Consider the following 26728-nt stretch of genomic DNA (forward strand, 5'->3'; position numbering starts at 1 on the left):
ACACTGCTATACAAGCTGTACACCAACTACTTTGCATTTTAGCAAAGTGTAATTTCTTGAGTGTTGTCACATGAAAAGATAGAATAAAATATTTGCAAAAAATGTGAGGGGGTGTACTCACTCTTGTGTCTGTGTGTGTGTGTGTGTATATATGTGTATATGTGTGTGCATATATATATATATATATATATATATATATATATACACACACACACACTATACTGATACTTTTTATCAATTAGATTTCAGTGCTGCAAAAATAATTTTTAAGACCATTATTAAGCTTTACACATAAATAATAAAGGACCACCATTGTGAAATACATTGTGCTATAACTGTATGTTAATACACGCAATGCTAGTAATTGCTGCGACATGCATACGGTTAGTCCCCTAGTTACAAACATCCGACTTACAAATGACTCCTCCTTACAAACAGAGAAAGACAACAGGAAGGAAGAGGCAATCTACCCCTAGTAAAGGAAATTCACTCCTGTAAGAGTTATCATGGTAAAAAGGTGTCTCCACTGATGCTTTATCACCAAGGCTTGTTTCCACAACATCCCAAAATTTTCAAAATCCAATTGTCATTGGGACAGGGGCACAGATAGCAAAACAAATGTTACAGGGGTGTTAACCCTTTCCTATGGTAATATTTTTTGGCTGGAGCTGCATTTAAAAAATGTACCTGTTCCTAGTTGCAAACAGATTCAACTTAAGAAAAAACCTACAGACACCATCTTATTGGTCCGGGGGCGCCTGTATATTAACCACAGTCATTAAAATAAAATATTTTTTTACTACGTTTGTCTTTCAAGCAGTCATCTGTGGTATTAAACTGAACTTGTACCTTGCCCATACAGGATAAGTAACAGGTTACTGAGCAGGCAAGCTTGTGCTTACTTTAAATATGCTCCTGCCACCCTATTGATCTTGCAGAGTGCCATCGAAAACAAACTTCATTTGGGCCTGGGGTGGGGGGGGGATGCAAATTACACATTGCCATGTTTTCCACTATGCAAGGCTAGGTGCCTGAGTGGGCAATTTAATCTTTTTCTGTTCTGGTGACCATTTTTTATTTTCCCCACACTATAGTGATGGTAGTCACCAAGACAAATATATTGGTTTTCCCCAGACAGTGATAGAAACCTGACAAAGGTTCCAACACTAGAAAGTATTGCCTTTTTAAAATATTTTTTTTTTCTTTTTTTACTACTATTACTTTTTTGAGGAAGTATTATAATGCATCATACACAAATAGGTTACATTATTACAGACATAACAAAGGTGTTTATTCTGTAGAGAAGAGGAAACTTTTTTTTTTTTTTTTTTTTTCTGGTCACAAATTTTATAAGCTGAATGATGACTCCAGTTTTGAAACTAGGTGGGCTTTTGGCTTTGTAAAACATCGGGAAGATAAAAGGATGATGAACCCTTTTTTACAGTCGTAAAGCTTTCTTGCAGGTCCCCTGCCAATCCCAGCCTTGTTTGAATCGCTCTGTCAACCTTATGAGTTAGTAGAACTCCTGGGTATGATGGCGGTGTTCATCTTAAAAAACCTGGACACTCTTGGCACAACTTTAACTCATGCAATCGCTATGTATTTAGAAACAAGTCTAACACTTCTAGATGCTTTAATTTTGCTAACATATATCAGTTATGACAGAAATGTCACTGTTGTATGAACAAAAAACACTGTAAGACACAAAACATGCAAAGGTCTATTTCAAATAACATAGAGACAGGTCTAGTAATATAGAATGTGTACTTTTTAAAAATGTAAAAAAAGATTCTTCAAATCAAACAAATTTCTCAGGTAGTTCTGTTGGAGCTATATGGTAACCGGAAATTGTACTTAAAGTGGAACTAAAACCATCGATGTAACCATTTAAAAAAAGATGGGCCGAGAATATAATTGCCACATTGTTTGTGCTCTCAACCAAACTGTCAAACCATCAAACGACTGGGGTCATAACTGATCACGTGTGCAGCACCGGGCCAGTTAAAGATCAAACCGAGCCCAAGATGGCAGCTTCCTTGGCTGAAAATGATAGGAGGGTTTAGTTCTACGTTAAGCTGGACCATCATTCATTTTTTTTTTTTTTTTTTTTTTTTTTACATTGCTCAATAACTATGCCATGTCAGATGAAACAAAATTGCATTATATTTGAATATATAAATGGTTACCCAATATCTCATAAAATTGCTTGTGTACTTCAATTAAAAACTATACTTTTAGTGAAATATTGGAGACCTGGCGATTTACTCTCAGCTACTGCATATTGGAGTTAGAAGCAATGGTTAGGTTTTTTTTTTGGAGGACTGCTTCAAAGGAAGGTCAGTTGCTTACTATAAAGACCCCTATAAAATGTTCTATATTCCTGAGAATTTAGGATTTCATGTCACTTGAATAACAGAGTTCTTTAATTTGGTCATATATAGCTACTCTAAGGCTGCTTTCACACTGAGGCACTATAAAATTGGTGCCTGTAAAGAGCCTCACCTTTCACTCCAGTGTCAGATGGAGGGCTTTCACACTGGAGCGGTGCGCTGGCAGGACGGTAAAAGTCCTGCAAGCAGCATCTTTGCAGCACTGTAGGAGTGGTGTATACACCACTCCTGCCCACTGAAATCAATGTGGGTGATTTTAACCCTTTTTCGACCGCGAGTGGGGGCTAAAAGTGCCATCCATGCTAGCGGCCTAATATTGACAGTAAAGCGCCACTAAAAATGGCAGCGCTTTACCGCCGACGCCCCCAATGCCTCAGTGTGAAAGCACACTAAATGTAACATTGAAGAGCTGAAAAATACTGTTGGCTTAAAACCAAAGGGATTTATGTTTCATTTTTTTCTAACACAAACTCAAGAGAATTATGCCACCTTAGAGTAGTGGGCAGAGCTATAATGCATTTATATGAAAGCATTTTTGCTTTCCCTCACCCTAAAATGTCAGGGCAAATTTAAAGTCAAATGCAGTACATCTCTGTAAAACATGCAGTTTACATGCACATCTCCCCATATTTTATTCCTTTGAACACCCTGCAGCTACAGAAAAACACCCGTTGATCTGCTAGAAATGCACCGACTCTTAGAGGAACTGACTCCCATAATTTGTAATAAAAACATATTTGCCATTCGGAAGCAACCCTCCAACCACTTTGCATATTTTAAATATACTGCGATTCTGTACTTTCCAAATATGCTGCATAAATCTCTCTCCACTGAGTCTGGCTGCAACCATTTTAACTGTGGGCAGCTGAAGCTGCTGCCTGTTCACTTCCTGGATTTACACACGCCCTGCAGCTCTCATTGCCCCTCTTATGACTCATCCCTCCTCCCTTCCTGGCAAACTCTCACAAGAGTGAGTGAGAGAGCTGTGCATGTCATAAGCCTAGGCTTTTTACCAGACATTAAACAGGAAGTGGGCTGTATAAGGTATTTACTGGCAGAAAAAAATTTTACTATCCAAAGTTAAAACAACAAGCAGAAGATTTAATAGAAAGTTGAAAAAAATTACTGAAGTTCTGCTTTGTCTTGTGGGACACACATCCTTATTGTGGACTGAGTGATGTCAGCCATGCCCACCTATCCTCTCGGCTCCTAACATGAAGACTAATCATTCTGTAGTCCAAGGCTAAGGTCAGGGTGGACTAATTACTCTCCTTGAGATATAACACAGGAAGACACAGGGCAGCTCTGATCATTTTTTTTTTTTCACTTTTTGAACAGATATGACAAAATACTTTAGCCTCATATACACGATTGGACTTTGTACAAACTTTCCTGTGTATTTTTGTACAAAGGGCGTCGGACGTGAACTTGTATTGCATACACACGGCAGGACATTTTCAGACAATTTTCACCAAATCACGTGGTTTTTCTGCTCTTTACTGCCACCTTTGGTCAACTTCTGTATTTTTGTCTGATCTTTTGCATTGGTTCTGAGCATGCATGATTGTACTTTGTACAATCATTTGCTCCGAGGGAGCGTACACACGGTCGGATGTTGCCTTAAAACAGCTCATTTGCATGTTTGTTGTCAAAAAGTCTGATTTGTGTGTATGGGCCTTTTCAATGACTTAATTAACAAAACCAAAAGGGAGTGAATGAGAGAAGTTTTGAGTGTTGAAGTTTAAACACACTTTAAGCCAACCAGTTCTGTGAAATTTGCCAAGGCTTAGTTCTGGTGCGCACTGGTTTCCTGTAAATGCTGTTTTCCCGACAGGAAACAATCAATGTTATAAACTCTCCTAAGCTGTATTATTTCAAACCAGTTTAGCAGAGTTTAGAAGAGTTTGGAGTTTGGGAGTTTTTTTTTAAAGTGGTTGTATACTCGATTTTTAAACTTTTACCTACAGGAAAGCCTATAATAAGGCTTACCTGTAGGTAAAAAAAATATCTCCTAAACCTGTACGGTTTAGGAGATATCCCCCTCGGTATGCGCCGCTGACTGCAGCGGCGCATGCGCACAAGGAGATTCTCAGCCTGAAAATCCGGCAGTGGCCGGTGGCCAGAATGAAATCTCCCGCGCGCACGCGCGGGAGTGACGATATCGCGGCTCCGGCCACTCACAGCGCCGGAGCCACGATACCCGGAAGAAACGCCGAGGGAGCATGTCAGCTCCCTCGGCGTGGATCGGGGCCTCGTTCTAAGGTAAGTATTTCATAATGAGCTAGTATGCGGTGCATACTAGCTCATTATGCCTTTTGGTTTGCAGGTTTAAAAAAAAAAAATGTGCGGGTTTACTACCGCTTTAATTGGCCAGAATTTTAATGTATTCTGGCCATTGATATAAACTCTAAAGTGCTAAATGCACCTAGTGTTTACACGCGTTTAAAAGCGTTCAGAGGTTTTTGTGGTAAAAAATGCCCTCTCCTGAATGTGATTTTTAGGGAGTTCAATAAATATCCTCTAAACTCCCCTGCTAATAAACTGCTAAAAACATCCATGTGTGCATGGATACATAGGATAACATAGAGGGGCATTCAAGGGCAGAAAAAAACAAACGTCTCAACTCACAAAAATGTGAGTTTAACAGCAGCAGTGTGCATGAAGCCTCTTCTGAATGCTTATACTTGACAGATGGTAACCGACATTTAAAAAAAGTCAGTTTTGCCACGTTTACAGCTTTTGCATTTAGAAGCGGGTTTTATTTATTTGTATTTTTTTAAATGGTCAAAATTTTATGATGCCTGTAAACAAGTTATTGCGTTTACGAGCTGTTACAGGTGTTTTGCATTTTAAATGCCTCTGAACATCCATCCTGAATGTATTTTTTTGCTTTCCAAAAAATGCTTCTAAATTCAACTGCCTAGAACTGACCCTGTGTACATGTACTAAAAATAATAACATAGAGGAGAGTTCAGGGGCAGCTGAAAAAAATGCCCAACTGCTCCTAAATTTGTTTACCTGCAGAAGTGTACATATAGCCTAAAGCCTCGTACACACGGTACGATTGTTGGCCATCCAATCGTCTGAGTTTTGTCAAAAGGGTATTTGCCAGGATCTTGACTTGCTTACTAATGGTACACAATTGTCGTGCCACAAACACGAACTTAGTGACGTCCTGCAAGGAATTTCAGCTCTTGAGCACCACCCTTTGGGCTCTTATGCTAATTTCGTGTTTGGTGAGCATTGATTCCGTACTTTTGACTTTTGTGTGACGGATTTGTGTACTGACCATATGAAAATCCGTCAAGTCGCTGTCTACCCAAAATTTACTAGCCTGTCATCCAACATTTGTTGACCGAAAATTAAAGAAAAATTGTCAAAAGGAGCATACTAAGGGTAAGATTTTAGGACAACAGTCTGTCACCAGACAATCCCCTGCCAACAATCGTACCGTGTGTACGTGGCTTTAGAGTCCTGTTTTAATGAAGGCGGGGATTACCTTTAGGCTGTATTTGGTACTCTAAACCAGTCCTTTCAGATACTGTACTTTTACATATTCACACAGAACTGTGCCAGAGCCAAATCTATTTTAAAGTGTTCCTAAACCCACAACAGTAAAAGCTGTCTGTATATGCAGTAAAGCATGCTTGTTATACTCTGTGGAACCTAAGGGTTTAATCCTCTGCATTGTGTAAAAAGGTTGTTTGATCTTGTATGCACATATCCTCCCCTTCCACTGACTCCAACACATGTCCTGTTAAGACAGAATTACTGGAGTCATGCAGCACATGCTCAGAGTGTGTGTGTGTGTGTGTGTGTTGCTATAAAGTATTTTTATTTTTTTTTCTTCTGGGGAGGGTGCCAATCACCACTGTCCGGAGGGTCAGGGGTGCTGCATCCTGACAGGACAGCCAGTGGAGTATGAAAACTCCTCCTACAAGCTTTAACCAGGCACTGATATAATTCACAAGACTCTTATATACTGAGAAAAGGTATTTAGCAGTTTATATTTACTAAAATGATTGCATTCCCATGTTCTGTGTACTGTGGGAGACCAGGAATAGTGAATGCAGGGTCCTGGGTTTAGTAACACTTTAAAGCTTCTGTAACAATTTTTATTTTTTATTTTTATTTTTTTTATTTTATTTTAGCTCCTTTTTGGAGCTGCTGTCACAGCATGTTCCAATGATAAGTATTTACTACAAATTGAGTAGTCTATAGAGGGAGATTGATGAAGTACATGCAAGAGTGGCTGTTGCAGGCAACAAATGAGGTAAATAACTACTTTCTAAGATGGAAAAAACTGCTTAATTTGGGGACACAGGGATAAGTGTAGCTATACAAATGCACCCCTTACTCCTGCACACCCTGTGATTATTTTAGCTTACAATAAGCCATAAGTGGCTATAATAATGTCATGCTGGAGAGAAGAGAATGAGAAAAACTGACTTTTGCGTCACTCTCTAGTGACAAAATTACATTTTAAGGTTATAATAATAAAGATGTAGCGTTTTAGAATGCTAAATGCAACTACACAGCAGCACCATTTTTTTATATTTAAGTGACAAGAGCACTACACACAGCTGGATAGTAGTAAAATGGGAGATTTAAGACTGCAGTGTGTGTGATTGTCGCAACATTTTAAGTTCTGATTTTCTGCTTTAAAGATCCTTGTTATTAATATGATAATCTGGCCTTGATACCAAAGTGTATTTAAAATGACTTCAAGTCCACACATTGCTCTGCTCCTGGCAAAGTACCCATACATGTGAAACAGATGTCACAAGTTGGACAGAAGTTGTTTTTCTTTGCAGGATTGCCAGAATTTTTCAGAGTCCAAAATTAACAGAGTGAGCAGGGAAATAAAATAAAAGCCACTAATACTGAAAAATATATTTAATGAATGGCTAACATAGATAGCGCCATAACCATTCTTTACATATATGTATGCATTAAATGACTATACATATATATATATATAGGACATATATAATAGAGCGTGTGTGTAATATATATATGTGAGTATTTTGACCAAATCATCATTTTTTTTTTTATGCATATTGTCCAACTGCAAGCTATATAAACTTGAATGCTTATTGGACTTAAGCATATCAGGTGATGTGTATTTGTGTTATGAGGGAGGGTGTGACCTAAGAAGATCAACACCCTTGATCAAAATGTCTATCATTTTTGGGCAGCTTTTTTTTCCTCCGGCACAATGGGCCAAAAAATACTTTTAACTGACTCTGCAAAGTCAAAAATGGTAAGTCTTTCAGAGGGATGCAGCGCTCTTGAAATTAAGATATTGGAGGCGTAAACCATGAAACATTTTGTTGCAAATAGTCAACAGGGTCGCAAGAAACTTGTTGAGAAAAAAAGGCACAAATAACCTGCAAAAGATTTGAGAAGAATCAAACGTAAAGCTACCAGGAACCATTATCCTCCAGTGCTGTCATATTCCAGAGCTACAACCTACCTGGAGTGCCCAGAAGTACAAGGTGTTCATTGCATAATGACATGGGCAAGGACGGCTGAAATTCAACCACCACTGAACAAGATACATAAGTTGAAAGATCAAGACTGGGCCAAGTCATATCTAAAGACTTTTTGAAGAATTTTCAAAGGTTTTTATGGACTGATAAGCTGAGAGTGACTCTTCATGGACCAGATGGATGGGCCTGTGGCTGGATCAGGAATGGGCACAAAGCTCCCCTCCGACTCAGACACCAGCAAGGTGGAGGTGGGGTACTGGTATTGGGTTGTCATTATTAAAGATGAGCTAGCTGGACCTTTTCAGGTTGAAGATGGACTCAAAATCTACTCCCAAACCTACTGGCAGTTTTTATAAGACCCTTTCTTCAAGCAGTGGTACAGGAAAAAGTCTGCATCTTTCAAGAAGCCCATGATCTTTATGCAGAACAATGCTCTATCACATGCATCAAAATACTCCACTTTGTGGCTAGCCAGTAAAGGCCTTAAAGATGAAAGAATGACATGGCCCCCTTCCTCACCTGACCTAAACTCTATTGAGAACTTGTGTGCCCTTCTTAAACAGGAGATTTACGGTAAATAAATACAGTACACCTCTCTGAACAGTGTCTGGGAGGCTGTGGTTGCTGCAAAAAAAACTTGGTCGTCAACAGATCAAGAAACTGACAGACTCCAATAAATGGAAGGCATATGACTGTTATTGAAAAGAAGGTGGGAGTTATAGTGGTCACTTTTTTCTTTTTTTTTAAATGTCAACTGTCTATTTGTAAATTTTGAGTTTTTTGTTTGTTCTCACTTTAACAGAAATAAACACGTGAGATGGGAAATTTTTCATTTAGTTGCATAATAATTCTGCACACTAATAGTTGCCCAAAAATTGTGCACACATAGATATTCTCCTAAAAAAGCCAAAACCTCACTTTTACTTTCTTAAATATTCAGGTTTGAGGTTTATTTACATTTTGGATTGACCAAGAGCACTATAGTAAAATACTTTAATCCTCAAAAATACAACTTGCCTAATGTGCACACAGTGTACACAAGGTCTTTAGCACCATTTATTAGAACTAGAACGTTTTCATATAGAAATAGTTTTAATTGTATTAAAAAAATGTCCATAAAGCAGACATCATCTCATGGATGAGAAAAAAGAGTAACAATGCCCTTTGCTGACATACTCTACAAGAGATTAAATTAGGCAGTACAGGCTTAAGTTCTGTACCAAAATTATCATGAAATTGAGTTAAATTATCTTTAGACTGTATTTAAAGAACTGTGATCTGAGGAAAAGCTTTTCTGAAGTGGATCTGTTCATGTATCTAACTATAACCTATTACCTAATATATACCTCATTTTTTTACAATTGGATATCTGATAACTGGCAGATTATCCGATTTCCTAGTCCAGACACCAAGATGCACTTTTGCTCATTACTGTACAGAGAATAGACAGAGTACACCACCTAAAATGCATAAACAAAAGCCTTAGGCAGGTCATAGACTCCCCCATCAACACAGTCAATGCTGACAGGAATCCCTCCGATAAGTGAATCTGGCAGGCTGGTTGTACTCAAGTTGATCGATTAACTTGGTACATTCAGCCTGCCCACACACATGGTTCGAATCCGTCCATGGCCGGCCTCAAGCCCCATACACACTATCAGTTTTTCTTCGGAGTCTTTCCTTCAGATTTACCAAAACCATAAAATATGAGGTCAAACCTTAGGAGTTTCAATTTGTATGCAATCAGACAGCCCCTTGTACTACATGGTTTTGGTAAATCTGAAGGAAAAACTCAGCAGAAAAACTGATAGTGTGTATGGGGCTTTAGAATTACCTGCAGCTTTAACTTAACTGCCGACTAGAAATTAACAGCACCAAGCCCCCTGAAATTGCCACTGTACACTTAAATCAAAGCTGTAGGCAATCGTTGATGTTTATATGTTGCATTATTACTCCTAGTTGTCTATTAATGATAATACTGCATATTAACTGCAATCGGTGTACTGAACTTTTTTTAAGGAGCCTCAGTCCACCCATATACTTACCTGAGCCTGATTTTAATCCAGTGCTGTGTATGAGAGCAGTGGCTCTCCTGGCTCTATTCCTCCTCAGTGGGCAGATTGATAACAGCAGGAGCCATTGGCTTCTGATGCAGTCTATCAAATTGTGACGAAGGAGTAGGGGGTGCCCTGTCTGTGTCAATAGAGGCTTCCTGTGGGGTGGGGGGGGGGGAGGAGTCCTGAAAAGCTTTACAACCACTCCAAACTTCTAGCAGGACTCTCCAGCAGCACCAAGATGCATACGTGTCTACAATAAATATACTCTAATAGTATAGATTAAGTTCCGATAGTTTTAAATTTCATGTACAAACTAAGTTTCTTTCTGTGCACACATACTTAAAGTGGAATTCAACGCTAGAACTAGCTAAGTTTAAAACTGCTACCTCCCCCTTCTAACCCCTATACTAATAGCCCAATAGAAGGAAAATGCATATACAGTACTTGTCTAGTCTCAGTGTGCTCTGGTCTGGTCATGTGATCTCGCCAGTGGCTGGCTTCAGGGAAGAGGCGAAAGCACCCGCAAAGGATGAAATGCCTCGGCAGTGACATCCTCAACCATATCATTGAGCATTCGTTGTTGGCTGTCCCTCCTCTCTTGAAGCCAGCCGCTGGGAGTTGATCACCTGACCGGACTGAAGCATCCTGAGAATAGGTATAGGTATTCAGCTTCCTTCTACAGGGTAGCTGGTATAGGTGTTTGAAGGGTGAGAGTAGATTTAGACTTTATTAGTTCTATCCTGGACTTCCCCTTTAAATAATATTGCATCTGAACCAAACCTGTAGCCTTTCCAGTGATAGACAGACATTGTGATTTTATGGTTGGTTGGGTGCTTCACCTTAGAAACAACACAGGTAGATGCCTACGACATCACAATCTTAATGCAGGGGTAGGCAACCTCAGCACTCTAGCTGTGGTGAAACTACAAATCCCATCATGCCTCTGCCTCTAGGAGTCATGCCTGTGATTGTCAGGGTCTTGCAATGTCTCATGGGGCTTGTAGTTTCAAAACAGCTGGAAGTCCGAGGTTGTCTACCCCTGTCCTAATGCTTGCCTAAAGTTGGTTGATGTGCTTAAAGAAATCTTTGAAAGTCAGTGGGATGTTTTGTTTTTTTGGTTTTGTTTTTCCTGTGCCAACCTTACCAGAAGATTTAAACTGCTGATGATGCAAAGCTCCAAATTTCTTGAAATATGTGTTGTAAAGGAATAGAGATCCCATATCTATCAGATTTTGTTTATGGAGATGTTAAAAGGCACTAAGATTATTTTATCAGTTTAGATGGTTATAGTTTAACAGTCTTTTAATGTAAATAAAAAAAAAAAAAAAAAAAAAAAAAAAGTTTCTTCAGGGTACTGAATAGGGATGAGCTTGGTGTTCGATTCAAACGCATGTTCGACTCGAGCATCGGCTGTTCGGCGAATTCAGAACTTTGTGGACAGTTTGCACCAAATTCGTGTGGCACGAACTGTCCACAATGCACTACGCCATCACAGTGCATTGCTGGCTCATGATTTACCAAGCATGACCCCGCATGCTTGGCCAATCACAGCGCCAGCAGCAAGGAGAGCCATAATTGGCCAATTATAGCTCAGGGGGTTTAGTACACGCCCCACACTATATAAGGCCGCCAGTGTGTCGGCCGTGTTTAGTGTGTTGGCATGCAGGGAAAGAGCTAGATAGGCAGGGACAGTGTGTTCTTTTCTCAGCCATCTGCAGGAGTTAGGGGGTGTTGTGTGCCTCCAGCGCAGTATACACCTGTATCTACCCTTTATTGCTGTTGCTCTCTAATGCAGCCATCTGCAGGAGTTAGTGGGTGTTGTGTGCCTCCAGCGCAGTATACACCTGTATCTACCCTTTATTACTGGTGTTCTCTAATACAGGCATCTGCAGGAGTTAAAGTGGGTGTTGTGTGCCTCCAGCACAGTATACACCTGAAGATACCCCTTATTGCTGGTGTTGTCTGTTGCATAGCTTGCATATTAGCCTTTAAAATTTGCGCTTTTGATTTTGAACGTTCGAGTCCCATAGACTTTAATAGGGTTCTAAAGTTCGTACGAATTTTAGGTCCGTTTGAAGGTTCTGGTCCGAACCAAACAGGGGCGTGTTCGGCTTATCCCTAGTACTGAACTTCTTTTCCGTACTCATCAAGGAATCGGTAGTACAGCAGAAGCATGAATGTATGCTTGAAAGCCATAGACTGATTGCTAGGGAAGGTATGGCTATAAATGCCTATTCCAGTCCGAGGATATCTAGTTTCAAGTGTATGGAGGCATTTCGCCTTTCATATACAGACACTTGTTTTACTGCATGGAAGACGAGCCATGGGCCATAAATCACCAACAGGCCCAGTGGAAAACTGTATTTGTCAAGGGAACGTTCACATGGATATGCATGTTCAGAATTCTTGTTTAAGCTTTTTTTTTTTTTTTTTTTTTACTACATGTACCTAAGCGATCACTGTCTCTTTTGTTTTCAATTAGGCAAATCAAATGAAAAAAACAACAACTTTTAATTGTTTTTCATTGTGCTGATGCACGAAAAATAAACAATATGAACAATGCATGAACCTAAAAAAGTGTTTTACTGAACTCAATACTATACAGATATCTCTTAAACGTGCATCAGCACAAAGAAGTGAACAGTTCCCATAGCCATTATTGGCTTTTAAATTGCCCACGTGGAAATGAGTCCTCATAAGCAACAACTGTACAATTTTTGTGCACATTAATTCTGTAAAAGTTAGTTTCCATAGTAAACATTGCAAGCATCGCTGTTTAGTTCTATTGCATCAAGTATTTGTACACATTTTATAAAATTGAAAAGCACTCTAGCAAGGTAAACGTTTTATGAAAAAAAAAAACATGGACAGTGTCATAATCATAATGTCCTTCTCTGATTTATACGATAATCCACTAATGTGTTTGTGTATCCCCCTCTAATAATCACCCCTCTGTACCAAATGCATGATGTACATGAGCAGGAAATCTTTCAACTACAACATAGGTTAATTCATCCATCCAGTTTGTTTGATTCTACATATATCTTTGTTTTCAAGCAGATGAATAATAAAAGTCTGTTTCCTTGTTATTTTTACTTTGTATTTGTGAATATGTTAGATCTTTACCAGCTAGAGTTTGAAGTTCATTTGAAGTTAATAAAATCACTTTATAATAGCACCAAGCTTAGCTTTCCAACATCCTTCTGCCACAAAGTTAGCATGTAATACTTTAAAATGTTTTAACTCGATGGGTTATGGTGTTCACTATTACAGGAATCAGACGATCTTATTAAGCTCCAAGAAGCAATGGTAAAACTAAAGCACAGAAGAAGGGTTTTTTCAGGGTTTAAGTATTTCAGTAAGGAGAGGTACACTAAAGATGGCCTATTCATGTGGCTAACTGCAGAAGGCAATCATCAGCTATATGTGCATACTGGTGCACCTACTCTGCTCCTATAATCTGATAACCTTACTTGTAAACAATATATGTTTGTGTTTTTTGTACTCATCTTGTAGAACTGCTGAGCTTAGAAACAAATTGTTTAGGGTGAACTTTTTAAACCTCCTTTTAAAATTGTGTGAAGAAATGCAGTACAAAGAATGGCTGTCCTGAGAATACCACATGTCTGAAGTGGCGTAGTTGATTGATTTCCAATAAATATAGAGCAGAACAACCTACAATGTAGGGATTGCATACTTCATTCAAAATCCAAATCTGATGACATGTACGTAGCAGTGTATCAATTGTATCTAATAAAGTCTTGCACATTTTCATGAAGTGCTTTCCTCTATAAAATCTCCTGCACCCATGTTAAAGCAGTGGATGGCCCTCTCCAAGACTTTTACTTCTGTGCTGCTCTGAGTTTTTAAGCATGAACTAAAGTTTATCCTTCAGAACAATCAGCATTGTTTCCATGTACCCAGAGACATATCTGTGCATACTTCAGTGGAGTAATTCTGATGGCAACATTGTAATCCTGCTGTTCTCCGCCAACGTCCACCCACTGGTGACCAGAATAGATGGCAATGATTTTCCTGATCCACTTCTTCTTGTTTGGCTCTTTGAGACGGATGTAAATACCAGAACCACTAGAGCCAGGTTCTGCATCACAATATTGATAAAATAGATCATTAGATTCCACTGAAACACTGCAAAACCGGTATACCAACTGCCCAGCCCTGTCATCATCAAATCCTGAGAAATGTACTCTGCTCCCTGGCATCTTGTCAATTTCTGGACTAATTCCAAACTCCATAAACTTCTTCTTTTGCTTACGCTTTAATTCCAGAACTGCATAGTCATAGTCAAGAGTCATGTTTTTTGATACATCCTTCAACCAGCCATTAGGAATCTGAATAGCTTTTACTCTTGTCCACTGGAAGGAAGGCTTTCCAGGGATGGAGCTTTTTTCTTTCCCAGAGCTCGTGAATTTTTGGTCTACATCTGCTACGGATCTTTTTTGCATGGACTTTCTTCTTTGTTTTTTACCATCCTTTGTTGAACTAGCATCATCAGAGGCATCTCCTTTGTTTTTCCTTGATCCTCTATTTCTTTTTCCACCCGTCTTTGTCTTAAACTTAAGAATCCCAACACGTAATTTTTTGGAATTTTTCACGTAATCAGTACCATCATGTACACAATGGGCAGCTGTTAGAACATGTTTTGGTGAAATAAGAATACCACTGCAGCCAGAAGATAATTTAACTGCAGTACCAAAGGGGTAGTTGGTCATAAAATGTTTGTCTGATATACTGAACCTACTATCTGTGCCATAAACTTGTCGCTTTTTACGCATGTTGTGTTTTGCTGATACATTGCTCTGATGGAGACTTCCAGAAAACCAGGTTTGGACATTTACTTTTGTCATAGTGCGTGTACCATTGTCATACATACTTTCAAAAGACAAATAGTTTTCAAGATCATGTAGAGTAGGTGGTGGCAGTTTCTTCTGACATTCAATACCACAGGTTCCATGGAGTTCTAGATTTGGTTCTGCTTCAAATTTCGGGCTGCTGAGGTGGACAACATCTGTAGTGACTATGTGAGGTATTTCCTTGATGTGCCAAGTTATGCCCTCCTGATCTGAATCATCTGCTTTACTGGTGTTGGATAATAAGATCAAGGAAAACAGGAATACTAGATGCAGGCAATCCATTCTGCCCCGAAATCTAGAACTAAAAGAGAAATGAATGTAAATAAGTAGAAATCAATAAAATAGATTTGCATGGTCCATATAAATGTGTACACTAGATTGGGTGAAAGCATAATGTTGGCAATGCCCATATGAACTATTAAGATTCCTTGTGGATTTTTTTTACATGTAAAATTGGTGATTATGACTAAGCAACATTTTTATTTTCTATGATGCCCAAGACTGGTGATGGAAACTGGAGAAATGAATAGCTGGGTTTTTTTTTTGGTCACATATCACCAGTCCTAATCTGTGCAGCATCTTTACAGCGAAGACGTGGTAATGAAAGCTATGGGCAAAAAGCCCTGTATTGTTTTGCTCCAGTTTTCCTACAAACAGGCCCAGTATGGTAACAACATTTAGTGGAAGTTAAACTAGCCATACGCCATACAAATTTCTTATGATTTACCTTCAAATATGAAGTACAAGGGCCTGTCTGACTGCATAGAAATTGAAAGTGTTCAGATCTGACCTCAATTTATATGGTTTTGGTCGATCTAAAGGAAAGTTGTACAAGAAAAGTGTATAATGTATGGCCAGCCTTAGACCCCCATACAGATTTTTGTCTTCAGATTTACCCAAACCATGTAGTGCAAGGGCCTGCCTGAGTGCATACACATTGAAACTCTTAAGGTTTGACCTCATATTATAGGGTTTTGGTAAATCTGAAGACAAAATTCTGCAGAAAATCTAATAGTGTGTATGGGGCTTTAGTCACACATTTGTAAAGAGATTTTAGGTTATCTCAAGTGGAAAAGTGATATGGGGCCTTTTTTGATAAAACGGTGAATTCCACAATATAAGCAGTTATTTATGCATTATAAAACCATGCTTTGTGGTTGCCTGGAGTGAACATAATCCAAAACTACCTTTTGATGACAGTTGGTAGAGTCTTATTCTACAATGACTGATTCAGATGATGGTGGTGGCGATTGTTTCAAATAACTATAGAAAATCACTTAAACCCAGTGTAAGCATAAGGAATAATATGACAAGACCCACACACAAGAAAATGTTCCAGTAATGTCTGGTTCTATATGGTATAACCCTATGTGCCGTCTTAACATTGTAAAAGTCCTTTTGTGCATCCTAATTTTCATGTAGTGCTCATGGGAATTTTAGAATGTTGGTACATGGGGTGAAACATTCCAGATTGCTCTCACTTCCCTGCTAATTCCAAATATTTTGCTCTGTGTAACTTGTTTACTTGACATGCTGTCATACATATCACCCGTCACTGATTTTCAAGAGGATTCCAATCAGATATTTTTCTTTTAAAATGTATATCCACAGATAATAAAGGTGTAGCCAATGGTAAGGAGCCGAATTGCTTATAACAAGTCTCTGTTCTGTAATGCAGTTTGTATGGAAGTAAATTATATGATATCATTTTGTAGAGGAAATCTGTGCTGAGAAAAATATAGAAGCCTCTTTGCTTGCTTGACATGTTCAACCAATTGTTATGCTTTCTGACACTTTAGCCTGGAACAATAATGATAATCAACTTTTTTTATATAGCGTATTTAAAGGTGGCTTCTCAAAGCGCTTTACAAGGAAAACACAAGAAATACACAGGATAACATAACAATTAAGTGAAAGCTTGTCTAAAGAAAAACGTTTTTCGATTTTGATTTGAGTTTAGAGATGCTGAATCTCTGATGTTCTTTGGAAGTGAATACCAGAGTTTTGAAGCATAACAGGAGAAGACTCTGTCCAGTGGCGGCTGGTGCTAAAACAGTTTGGGGGGCGCAAACAAACTGAAAATTTCTAAAAAAATAAAAAAAAACATCACTTGCAGCCTCACTGTGCCATCAGTTGCAGCCACTGTGCCCATAAAATGCAGCCTCGGCTCCGTGCCCATCATATGCAGCCTATGCCCATAATATGCATCCACTGTGGCCCGCCGTCAGACCAGCACTGACCCCATCCGGGTGATGGTGGCAGCCGGGCAGGCAGGCGCCGGCTCCTGCATCCTCCATGGTTCCTGCGCCTCTGCTCCTCCATTCCGCTAGGCGTCTAATAGGGATGTCTGTGCCTTCAGCCGATGAGGTGACAGGTATTAGACCCGTGCTCCCTGATTGGCGGAGAGCCGGTTCAGTGTTAGCAAAGCATTTGTAACACACCTGGGTGGGCTCGTAGCGCAATGCTCTGCGACACGAGTCCACCTTTTTTTGAAGCCTATTAGTGCCTATGGCTCTACTCGGGTGCGTCAAAAATATCCCCATGCCACTCGGGTGCTTCAAAAATATCCCCCTGCCACTGGAATTCAGGTGCTCAGCATCCGAAAAGGGGTCGGATGCCTGAATAGGGGCAATGCATGAATCTATCCATTTTAAATATAGGGGGTGGCATGACGGGGGACGCACCGCTACTACCTCTGTCCCCTCTTGAGTGTAGGTGAGACACACAGTAAACCAAAATTTGAGGAGCGAAGGTTACGAGGAGGGGGAGTAAGTTGATGAAAGTTCAGAGAGATAATAGGATGCAAGGCCATGAAGAGCCTTATAGGTGAGCAAGAGGATCTTAAAGTCTATACGAGACCTGATGGGTAGCCAGTGAAAGGACTTCAGGATAGGGGCAATAGGATCACTTGTACCAGACCTAGTCAGGATTCTGGCTGTGGAATTTTGAACATATTGAAGTTGATTTATAGTGGATTTAGGTACACCATATGGAACAATATGTCAGTCAGGAGTTCTGATGTCACCAACCTATGTGCTTGTACCAGCTCTATACCTCAGCATTGTGGCCACTGGTTTAGCATGACAGTCAGAAATCTATTTTTTTTTTTTTGGTGGGGAGTTTAGAAAAGCTTCTGCCAGGATTTCATTGTCATCTGTTTCATTACTGTTGGGATAGGAATTGATGAATATCCCTCCATTGGAGGTTCACATGCAAAAACATATTAAAGTCCTGCTAATCTGAAGAACATGCAAAGCCATCATTTTTTAACGTCGCTCCAAACACAGGTAGCAGGCATGTAACAAAACGTGTGAAAAACTTGGTGCTAAAATTTGGTACATGAGCTTTCTTAGCACACTTTTCAAGCAGAGGGAGGCCCATTCAAATGAATAGTGCCCTTCCAAAAATGTCCCAAAAACGCTATGCAGTGTTGTCCCTCAGGTGTGAATGGGGAAACATTAGAATTTCTGACAATGTGTTGCTGGCCACTCCTTCTGGTCCCAGTGATGATTGCACCTTCAATTACAAGTGTTGGCATCACAAGGGCAGGAAGTGAGGAAAATCTCTGTAATGGTGTTACTGATGGAAACACAGAAATTTAACATTGGATAAAGTTGGGATTTAAAGTTAGAGTAAAGAGGTGAATTGTTAGAGTATTGCAAGCCTATCATGAAAGGGGCACAAAGGGGTTGATTTACTAAAGGCAAAAAGACTGTGCAGTTGCTACAGAGATTAGCAAATGAGCAGAAGCGCTGTTGACTTCCATCATCCAATTATGTGCAGGCAAAAATGCAGTTTTTTTATTAATTTTTTCCTTGCATGCGATTGGGTACTCTTTGCAAAGTGAAGTCTAACCTCATTTACTAAGCTCTGGAGCAACAGCACTTGCAGGGGGTAACTGCACTTTGCAAAGTGCACAGTTTATTTGAATTTAGTAAATCAACCCCAAAGACTACTGTTGCACAGCACCTTTTTAAAATCCTGTTTACCTGGCTGTTTTTTTGACCCACAGTTTTTAATGTTTTCTGAACTACTGACCCAGAACCAATATGTAGATGAAGAAAGCAGAAGGGACGTCAGAAGCCCTTATCTATGCATGTGTCCCACAGTAGTCAATTAAAGTGCTGAAGGAAGAGGTTAGCATAACAGCCGGGCAGCCAGCGATTTTAAGGGAGTGCACATTTTTGCCCCATGGCAGGCTTTCACACATTGCATAAAAGCCAGGCAACTGGTATTTTCACGAGGTCAGAAAATGGCATCCCCCATACTTAACCCTTAAAGAAACCTTTTTTTTAAGGGAGAAGCTGACTGAGTTTTATGCCAAACCTGATCTGCAGGCACCTGTAGATGACAGGTAAATACTGCTAGTGTGGATACTAGTTCCCCGTCTGTCACTGACCCAGAGCAAAGTATACAGATCCGGAGATCTGACTTTCTAGATTTGCATGCTTGATCTGGTCAGTGACTCAAAAGTAAGAAAACGGCAGCCAGGCAACTAGCAGTTCAGCAATGATAGCCTCCCCTGTACAGTTTTCTTTTAAAAACGAAATGTTAAAGTGAACCTCTGCATTTACATATTTTGAACAAGCAAAAAACACTTTAAAACAAGCCCTTACCTATGTAGCTATAGGTACTGCAGATAAATTCATCTTTACAGCTGAAAGCTCTCAATCATCTGCATAGAACACAGGAAATGAGTGCTTGGCACTGCTGCCATTCATAGAATGCCTATTTTTTTCTATAAATACATGGCGTTCTTTGATTGGATGAGGTGGAGAGATTAAGTTGTGATCTTTCAGAATGAATAACTTTATCATACATGCAGATAGAAAGGTCAGTGAGTGAGGTCTTGTTTTATAACTCTTTCACTGCTTGTTAAAGATATATAAAAAAAAAGTGCACCTGTGCCCAGACTATGGTCAATAAAGTCTCAGGTTTGAGTGTTAAAGTTAAAATTCGGAAAGTCTGTACAAATACATTTCTGACATATTGCAATATAAGGCAATACTATATTGTGTAAAAAGAGAAACAAATGCTGTTTTATTATTAAAAGCAGTCCTGGCACTCCAGACAAGTGACCGTGCCTAGTCAGTAGAAGATCATATTCTTAGAATGATGTAATCAGTCTGCTGCAGACTTTGCCAAAACGCACAGTGTTAGCCTAAATTTACACTAGCCTCCTGCACATAAAATTGATCTGGTGTGTATAAACAAACGTTATACCTCCCAGATTACTTTCTCTTTACACACATTTAGCCCTGGTTCACACCAGTGTGACTTGACAGTTCAAAGTCGTATGGCAAGTGGTATTCCAATGGAACTGGTCAATTCACTGCGACTCTAAAGAAATGTTACTGCATTATTTCTGTGCGACTTGCATTGACATCTGTTAAATGAAGTCTCGCAGTTGTCAGCAAGCTACAAGTGAAAGTGCACTGCTTTGCGGTTGCACTGAGGTAGCACAACTTCAAAGCCACACTGGTGTGAACCAGGATTCAGAGTATCTAATCTGCTTCCGGATTTACAGAATTCTATTTTCTCTAAAAGCAAATAACTTGAATGCACCTAAATAGAGGTAGGGGCACAGTATGAATTCTACCATTTAAAATCATTCTACGCATGTATATGCACTTAGAGATGTCCTATAGACCGGTGGTCATCAACTCTGTCCTCAGGGCCCACTAACAGGCCAGGTTTGCAAGATAACTGAAATACATCACAGGTGATATGATTTGCTGCTCAGTGATTGTAGTATTCTAGTCTGCATCTCCCCAAGGTAATACATAAAACCTGGCCTGTTAGTGGGCCCTGAGGACAGGGTTGGTGACCACTGCTATAGACGCATGTATGTCATTGCCAGTGTGAATGATGCCTTCGCTTCCAGCAGGTTACTACTATAAACTTCCTACCAGCTCACAAGGTTAGAGGTAGTATCATGATATGACTGCATCATCCCTGGGCCATCATTGTAGTCCAGGAAGTAGATACAGGTGTACCCCACTTTTAAGTACACAATGGGGTTTATTTACTAAAGCTGGAAAGTGCAAAATCAGGCTCACTTCTGCATAGAAACCAATGAGCTTCTAACCACAGCTTGTTCAACTAAGCTTTGATAATAAAACCTGGAAGCTCATTGGTTTCTATGCAGAAGTGAGCCTGATTTTGTACTTTCCAGCTTTAGTAAATAAACTCTATTGCGCACTTAAAAGTGGGGTATGCCTGTACCGACCTTTAATGATTCCTAAACAGAGATGGTGCAGCCTAGCTGCAGAGAAAGCAAAATGAATGCATTATCTGGGAGAGTACCATGTTCTCTGTGAGAAGTAATGCCAATAGCTTTTACTTACACATTACTTGGCATACAGGCATACCCTACTTTTAAGTACACAATGGGGTTTATTTACAAAAGCTGGAAAGTGTGAAATCAGACTCACTTCTGCATAGAAACCAGCTCTGGATTTTATTACCAAAGCTTAACTGAACAAGCTGAGGTTAGAAGCTCATTGGTTTCTATGTAGATATGAGTCTGATTTTGCACTTTCCAGCTTTAGTAAACAAACTTCATTGCGTACTTAAAAGTGGGGTATGCCTGTACATGCTCCTAATGAAGGAACATATAAGGTTATGTCTTTTTAAAGTATTAGGCAAGGGTTAGGTAATGTTAGATTAAGTTTCAGGGTTCAGTTTAACAATTGAGTTAAAATCAGAAAATTGTGTGATAACACTTCACTGTTTTACTTGCTTTAAAACAGAAATATTTGTGCCAAGTATCATCATACTCTTAGCGTCACAAAACAATTTGCCGTGGTCTTAAAACATCACTGCTCTTTGTACTATTATTTATTAGTATCTAATGTATTATTGATAATTCTATATTAGAATTATTATAGCACAGATCTCAATGCACTTTACACTAAAAGAAACATTCTTCTCCTGAAGGTCTTCAGCGTGCTAACTAGGTGTAATATTCACTAAGTCCAGAAGATGGCAGACCGGGTCAACTAAAGTAAAGTGATTCTAAAACATTTATAACCAAATTGTAGATTATCTAATTGGTTGATTGGCAAGTGTTGGCGGAAACCCTGAACATTCCAGACAAGGGAAAACCTTTCTGCCATTTGCAAAAATAAATCTTGGCTTCTCTTGTTCCTCTGTGGCAGACATTGGCAATGATCACCTAAATATATGATATGAATTTGTTACATTATAACACAGATGGTGAATTGATTCTATGGCATTGTTCGTTGCTTAATGGTTAGCACTTCTGCCTTGCAGCGCTGAGGTCCTTGGTTCAAATCCTGGCCAGGGCACTATCTGCATGGAGTTTGCATGTTCCCTCGGTGCTTGTGTGGGTTGCCTTTGGGTACTCTGGTTTCCTTCCACACTCCAAAGACACACTGGTAGGTTAATTGGCTCTTGTCTAAATTGTTCCTAGTATGTATGTAAACATGTGAGCAAGGGATTTTTTTTCTCAGCCCTGCGAGCTGATGGGGCTTTCTAAAGGCTTCAGTTTTGTCAGTTAACCGCTTCAGCCCCGGAAGATTTTACCCCCTTCCTAACCAGAGCGCGATTCGGCACTGCGTCTGTTTAACTGACAATTGCACCCAAACAATATTGATGTCCTTTTTTTTTCCCACAAATAGAGCTTTCTTTTCTTTTGGTGGTATTTGATCACTTCTGCATTTTTGTTTTTGCGCTATAAACAAAAAAAGAGCGACAATTTTGAAAAAAAACAATATTTTTTACTTTTTGCAGTAATAAATATCCCCCAAAATTATATAAAAAAAAAAAATTTCCACAGTTTAGGCTGATGTGTATTCTTCTACATGTTTTTGGTAAAAAAAAAAAAATCGCAATAACTGTTTATTGGTTTGCGCAAAATTTAAAGCATCTACAAAATAGGGGATAGTTTTTTTAATGGCATTTTTATTATTATTATTTTTTTTTACTAGTAATGGTCTGAAATTTTTATCAGGACCGCGACATTATGGCAGGCACAGCAGATGCTTTTGACACATTTTTGGGACCATTGGCATTTATACAGCGATCAGTGCTATAAAAAAAAAATGCACTGGTTACTGTAAAAATGTCACTGGCAGGGAAGGAGTTAACACTAGGGGGCGATCAAGGGGTTAATTGTGTTCCCTCTCTGTGCTCTAACTAAAGGGGGGAGGGGACTGTCTAGGGCAGATGACAGATCGGTCTCTTCTCCCCTCAGAGAACCGGAAACTGTGTTTACACACAGAGATCCTGGTTCTCTGTGTGTCACCAGCAATCGTGGGAGCCCGACGGTGATCGCAACCGCCGGGCAATTGCATCTGCTCTGGGGGCGAGCAGCAGGTGCATGCGCCCCCCTAGTGGCCAAAGGGCAAAGCAATGTTACATAATGTCGTTTTGCTTAGCTGTACCATTCTGCTGCAGCAAACCTGCGGTGGCTGGTCGACAAGTGGTTAATCAGGAACAAGATGAAATTCACTCCATGTATGGGCAGCTTAAAAGGTAAGTTCATCTTTTTGCAAAAAATGAAAATGAATACATAGCCCTGAAGTGTGTATCCATCATATTGCTTGCAACATATTTTACCATGCTTCTGTTATGAATGGACACAGCGAGCGAGTGTGCTCATTTGGAAAAGGAATGCACTGGTCAATTACATATTTACTAGCGCCCTTCCCACTCCATCCTTAAGCAGCTAGGGAGAGATGAGGGAAGCCAGCAGCACTGTGGGTTGGGGGGGTAACATAGTTACATGGTTAGTAAGGTTGAATAAAGACACCAGTCCATCCTGAGCGAGTGTCTACAATTGTCCCTATCCCTGTACATTGTGCACTCACATTAGTCCCTACCCTCAAGGAGCCAACAATCCAAGGTCCAATTTTGGACAGAAGCCAATTAACCTGCCAGCATGTCTTTGGAGTGTGGGAGGAAACCGGAGTACCTATGGGAAACCCATGCAGGCACAGGGAGAACATGCAAACTCCAGCCAGGTAGTGTCGTGGTTGGGATTTGAACCAGCGACCCTTTTTACTGCTTTGGCGAGAGTGTTACCCACTACACCACTGTGCCACCCAACATGGGGGGAGCCGGGCAGCACGGGGAATTGGTTCTGCACATAGTGATTAGAGGGTGCCCAGGCACACCTGCCAAATCTGGCACACCTATGGTGTTGGTAAGCACAGACCCATGACCAATAAGAAGTGCATTTGAGGCTGCTTCTTCTGGTAAGGGCCCTAGAAGCAAGGAATGATTCTCATTGGTCATCAAATATTTTAGGTCGTGCTTGCCATTGAGAGCATCATGATAGATACTCACTCTGGGACTGTGTATTACGGTGTTTAGACCACTACACCAGCAGCATGGGGCATCATGTCCGTTATGGTCCAGAGGGGTAACCAGGATATTTACAGTTAGTTCACCTTTTCATTTTTCGTGAAAAGGTAAACGTACCTTTAGTTGTCAGAGCTACATAAGTAATAAATACACGGAGCTGTCATTGTCCTTGTCACAACTCTGCAAGTTACCTAGTGTACATCTTGTCCTCCAGCTATCCAGCTTTCACATATGGTAGACTTGGATCCCATCCACTGCAATAAATAGAAACGTGTCCTATATAATTATAGTGGTCTATGAACAACAGATTTTCTGAATCCTTCACGAAGAGTGACCTCACAAGCTTCGTAAAGCTCCCCTGTGTCCTATGTTGATTTAATAGGTTACAGTCCTACTGACTGGGAAGACTGCAGTTTAATTCCAGCAATTAGTAGACAAAAGGCTGAGCAATATGGGAACCACATTTTTGGGTCAAATCCTAAAACTATAGTATTGTTTTGTTTTCTAGCTCATTGATTTTTAGAAATAAAGACATGCAACCCTGTTAGGTTTGCAGTGATCTAAGTTGTAGTGACTGGCTTCTGCTACTTTGTAGTGTGCTGCCTGCTTCATCAAGGAAGAGAAATCCTTTGTCAGCAAAGTTCTTAGTGTGCTCCAATGTATCCCTCTTACTTGCTTCACTCTTGATGTGCTCCAAGTGTAGCAGTCCTATGATTTGATGCTGTGATGGGAAGTGGCTTCTAGGTATGATTGACTTATGCCAAGCTGTCAGATCTGCAGCAGCAAGTAAAGTGCACTGGCTGCACAATTAATACCTGGCATGTAGAAGTTGTAGGATGCAATAGATCAGGGAGATTCTGCAGCTATTTATGGGCTTACCTACTGATGAATCGATGTCCTTCCCACCTGTCAGATAGGCAGCGGCAAATAAAATGCACTGACTGCACAATGGATAAATGGCATGGAATGGTTGTGTAATCCAATGGATCAGAAATATTCTGCGTGGGATTACCTGCTGAAGAATAGGTGAGCTCCCAGCTGTCAGATCTGCAGCAGCAAATAAAATGTACTGGCTACAAAATGTATACATCGAATGCAATGGTTGTAGGATCCAGTGGGGGTTATTTACGAAAGGCAAATCCACTTTGCACTACAAGTGCAAACTAGACGTGCAAAGTGCACTTGGAAGAAAAGTTGCTGTGGATCTGATGGGGACATGCAAGGAAAATAAAAAAAACAGCATTTTAGCTTGCACATGATTGGATGATAAAATCAGCAGAGCTTCCCCTCATTTCAGATCTCTGATTTCCAGTGACTGCACTTCCAAGTGCACTTTCAGCGTAATTTCAAGTGCGTAGTGCAAAGTGGATTTGCCTTTCGTAAATAACCCCAATGGATCAGAGATCCTGTATGGGATGACTTGCTGAAGAATAACTGAGCTCTCAGCTATCAGATCTGCAGCAGCAAGTAAGCTGCACTGGCTGCCCAATGAATGTAAGGTATGTAGTAGTCTTAGAAAGCAAATGTTCAGAGATATTATGTATGAGTTTACTGAAGAATAAGTGAACCTCCAGTTGTCAGATCTGCAACAGCAAGTAAGGTGTACTACTGGCTGTACAATCAATACATGGCATGTAGTAGTCTTAAATGGATCAGTTATTCTGCTGCTATCTGTGGGATTACCTACTATAGAAAAGGTGAACGCTCAGCTGTCAGATCTGCACAGCAAACACAATGCACTGGCTGCACAGAGATTACATGGCATGCATTAGTAGTATACAATGGATCAGAAATGTTCTGCATGGGATTACTTGCTGAAGAATAAGTGAGCTCCCAGCTGTCAGATCTGCAGCAACAAGCACAGTGCACTGATTACACAATGAATACATGGGATATAGTTATTTTAGGATACAATAGATCAGGAGTATTCTGCATTGGACTGCCTGCTGAAGAATAAGTAAGCTCCCAGCTGTCAGATCTGCAGCAGCAAGTAAAGTGCACTGACTGCACAATGAATAAATGAGATCTAGTCATTTTAGGCTGCAATGGATGAGAGATATTCTGCATGGGATTACCTGGATAAGAATAGGTGAGCTCCCAGCTGTCCAGATCCTCATTCCCACTGAATGCAGCTCAGGGATGGAAGCCTCCTCTGCACAAGGTATGGCACAGATGTCATCCAATCTTAGAGGTAGAAGCACAACTCAGAGCACCTCCAACTCATACAGGAGAGGGGAGGGCTATGTAGAGGAGGGGGTAGAGGGGAGGGGGAGCTACAAATGAAAGAGTGGGGTGGAAAACATTCATGTGCAATCTTCAGGATAAGATAGAACAAGACATGTGAGGATAAAGCAGAGGAAACAAGGAGGGGAGAATGAGGTACCAGGTCAGGGTGGGCAGAGCACCGAGTTTGTACAGAGGACCGATCTACAGCTCCGCTCTACCTCCTTATTGTCAGCAGGGGGCGGCAGAGAGCAGATGATGTGCTACATCTGTAAGACACAGTCTAGACATGTGGATGCTTCTGCCTAGAATTACTCCTAATTAATATTAAATGGCTGGAAATTAAGATTCTCACAGGTTTT

At 40.2% G+C, this 26728-nt stretch overlaps 1 protein-coding gene across 2 annotated transcripts; it reads right to left on the bottom strand.

The window, feature by feature from the left end:
• Positions 1–12431: 12431 nt before the first annotated feature.
• Positions 12432–26490, bottom strand: PRSS35 (serine protease 35). 2 transcript variants are annotated; one of them, XM_077487316.1, is made up of 3 exons: positions 26219–26490; positions 24335–24397; positions 12432–15114 (listed from the first exon to the last, which is right to left on the bottom strand). In XM_077487316.1, exons 2-3 carry the CDS (start codon positions 24343–24345, stop codon positions 13824–13826), a joined length of 1302 nt encoding a protein of 433 aa, XP_077343442.1. In that variant the 5' UTR covers positions 24346–24397; positions 26219–26490; the 3' UTR covers positions 12432–13823. The 2 variants fall into 2 exon arrangements, with proteins under 2 accessions (XP_077343442.1, XP_077343443.1); XM_077487317.1 differs by lacking the exon at positions 24335–24397 and having other exon boundaries at positions 26219–26487.
• Between the last annotated feature and the right edge of the window lie 238 nt (positions 26491–26728).

The sequence above is a fragment of the Lithobates pipiens genome, unplaced genomic scaffold (assembly GCF_037356315.1).
Source record: "Lithobates pipiens isolate NorthernLeopardFrog02 unplaced genomic scaffold, aLitPip1_a1.2 Scaffold_18, whole genome shotgun sequence".
Lineage (NCBI taxonomy): Eukaryota > Metazoa > Chordata > Amphibia > Anura > Ranidae > Lithobates > Lithobates pipiens.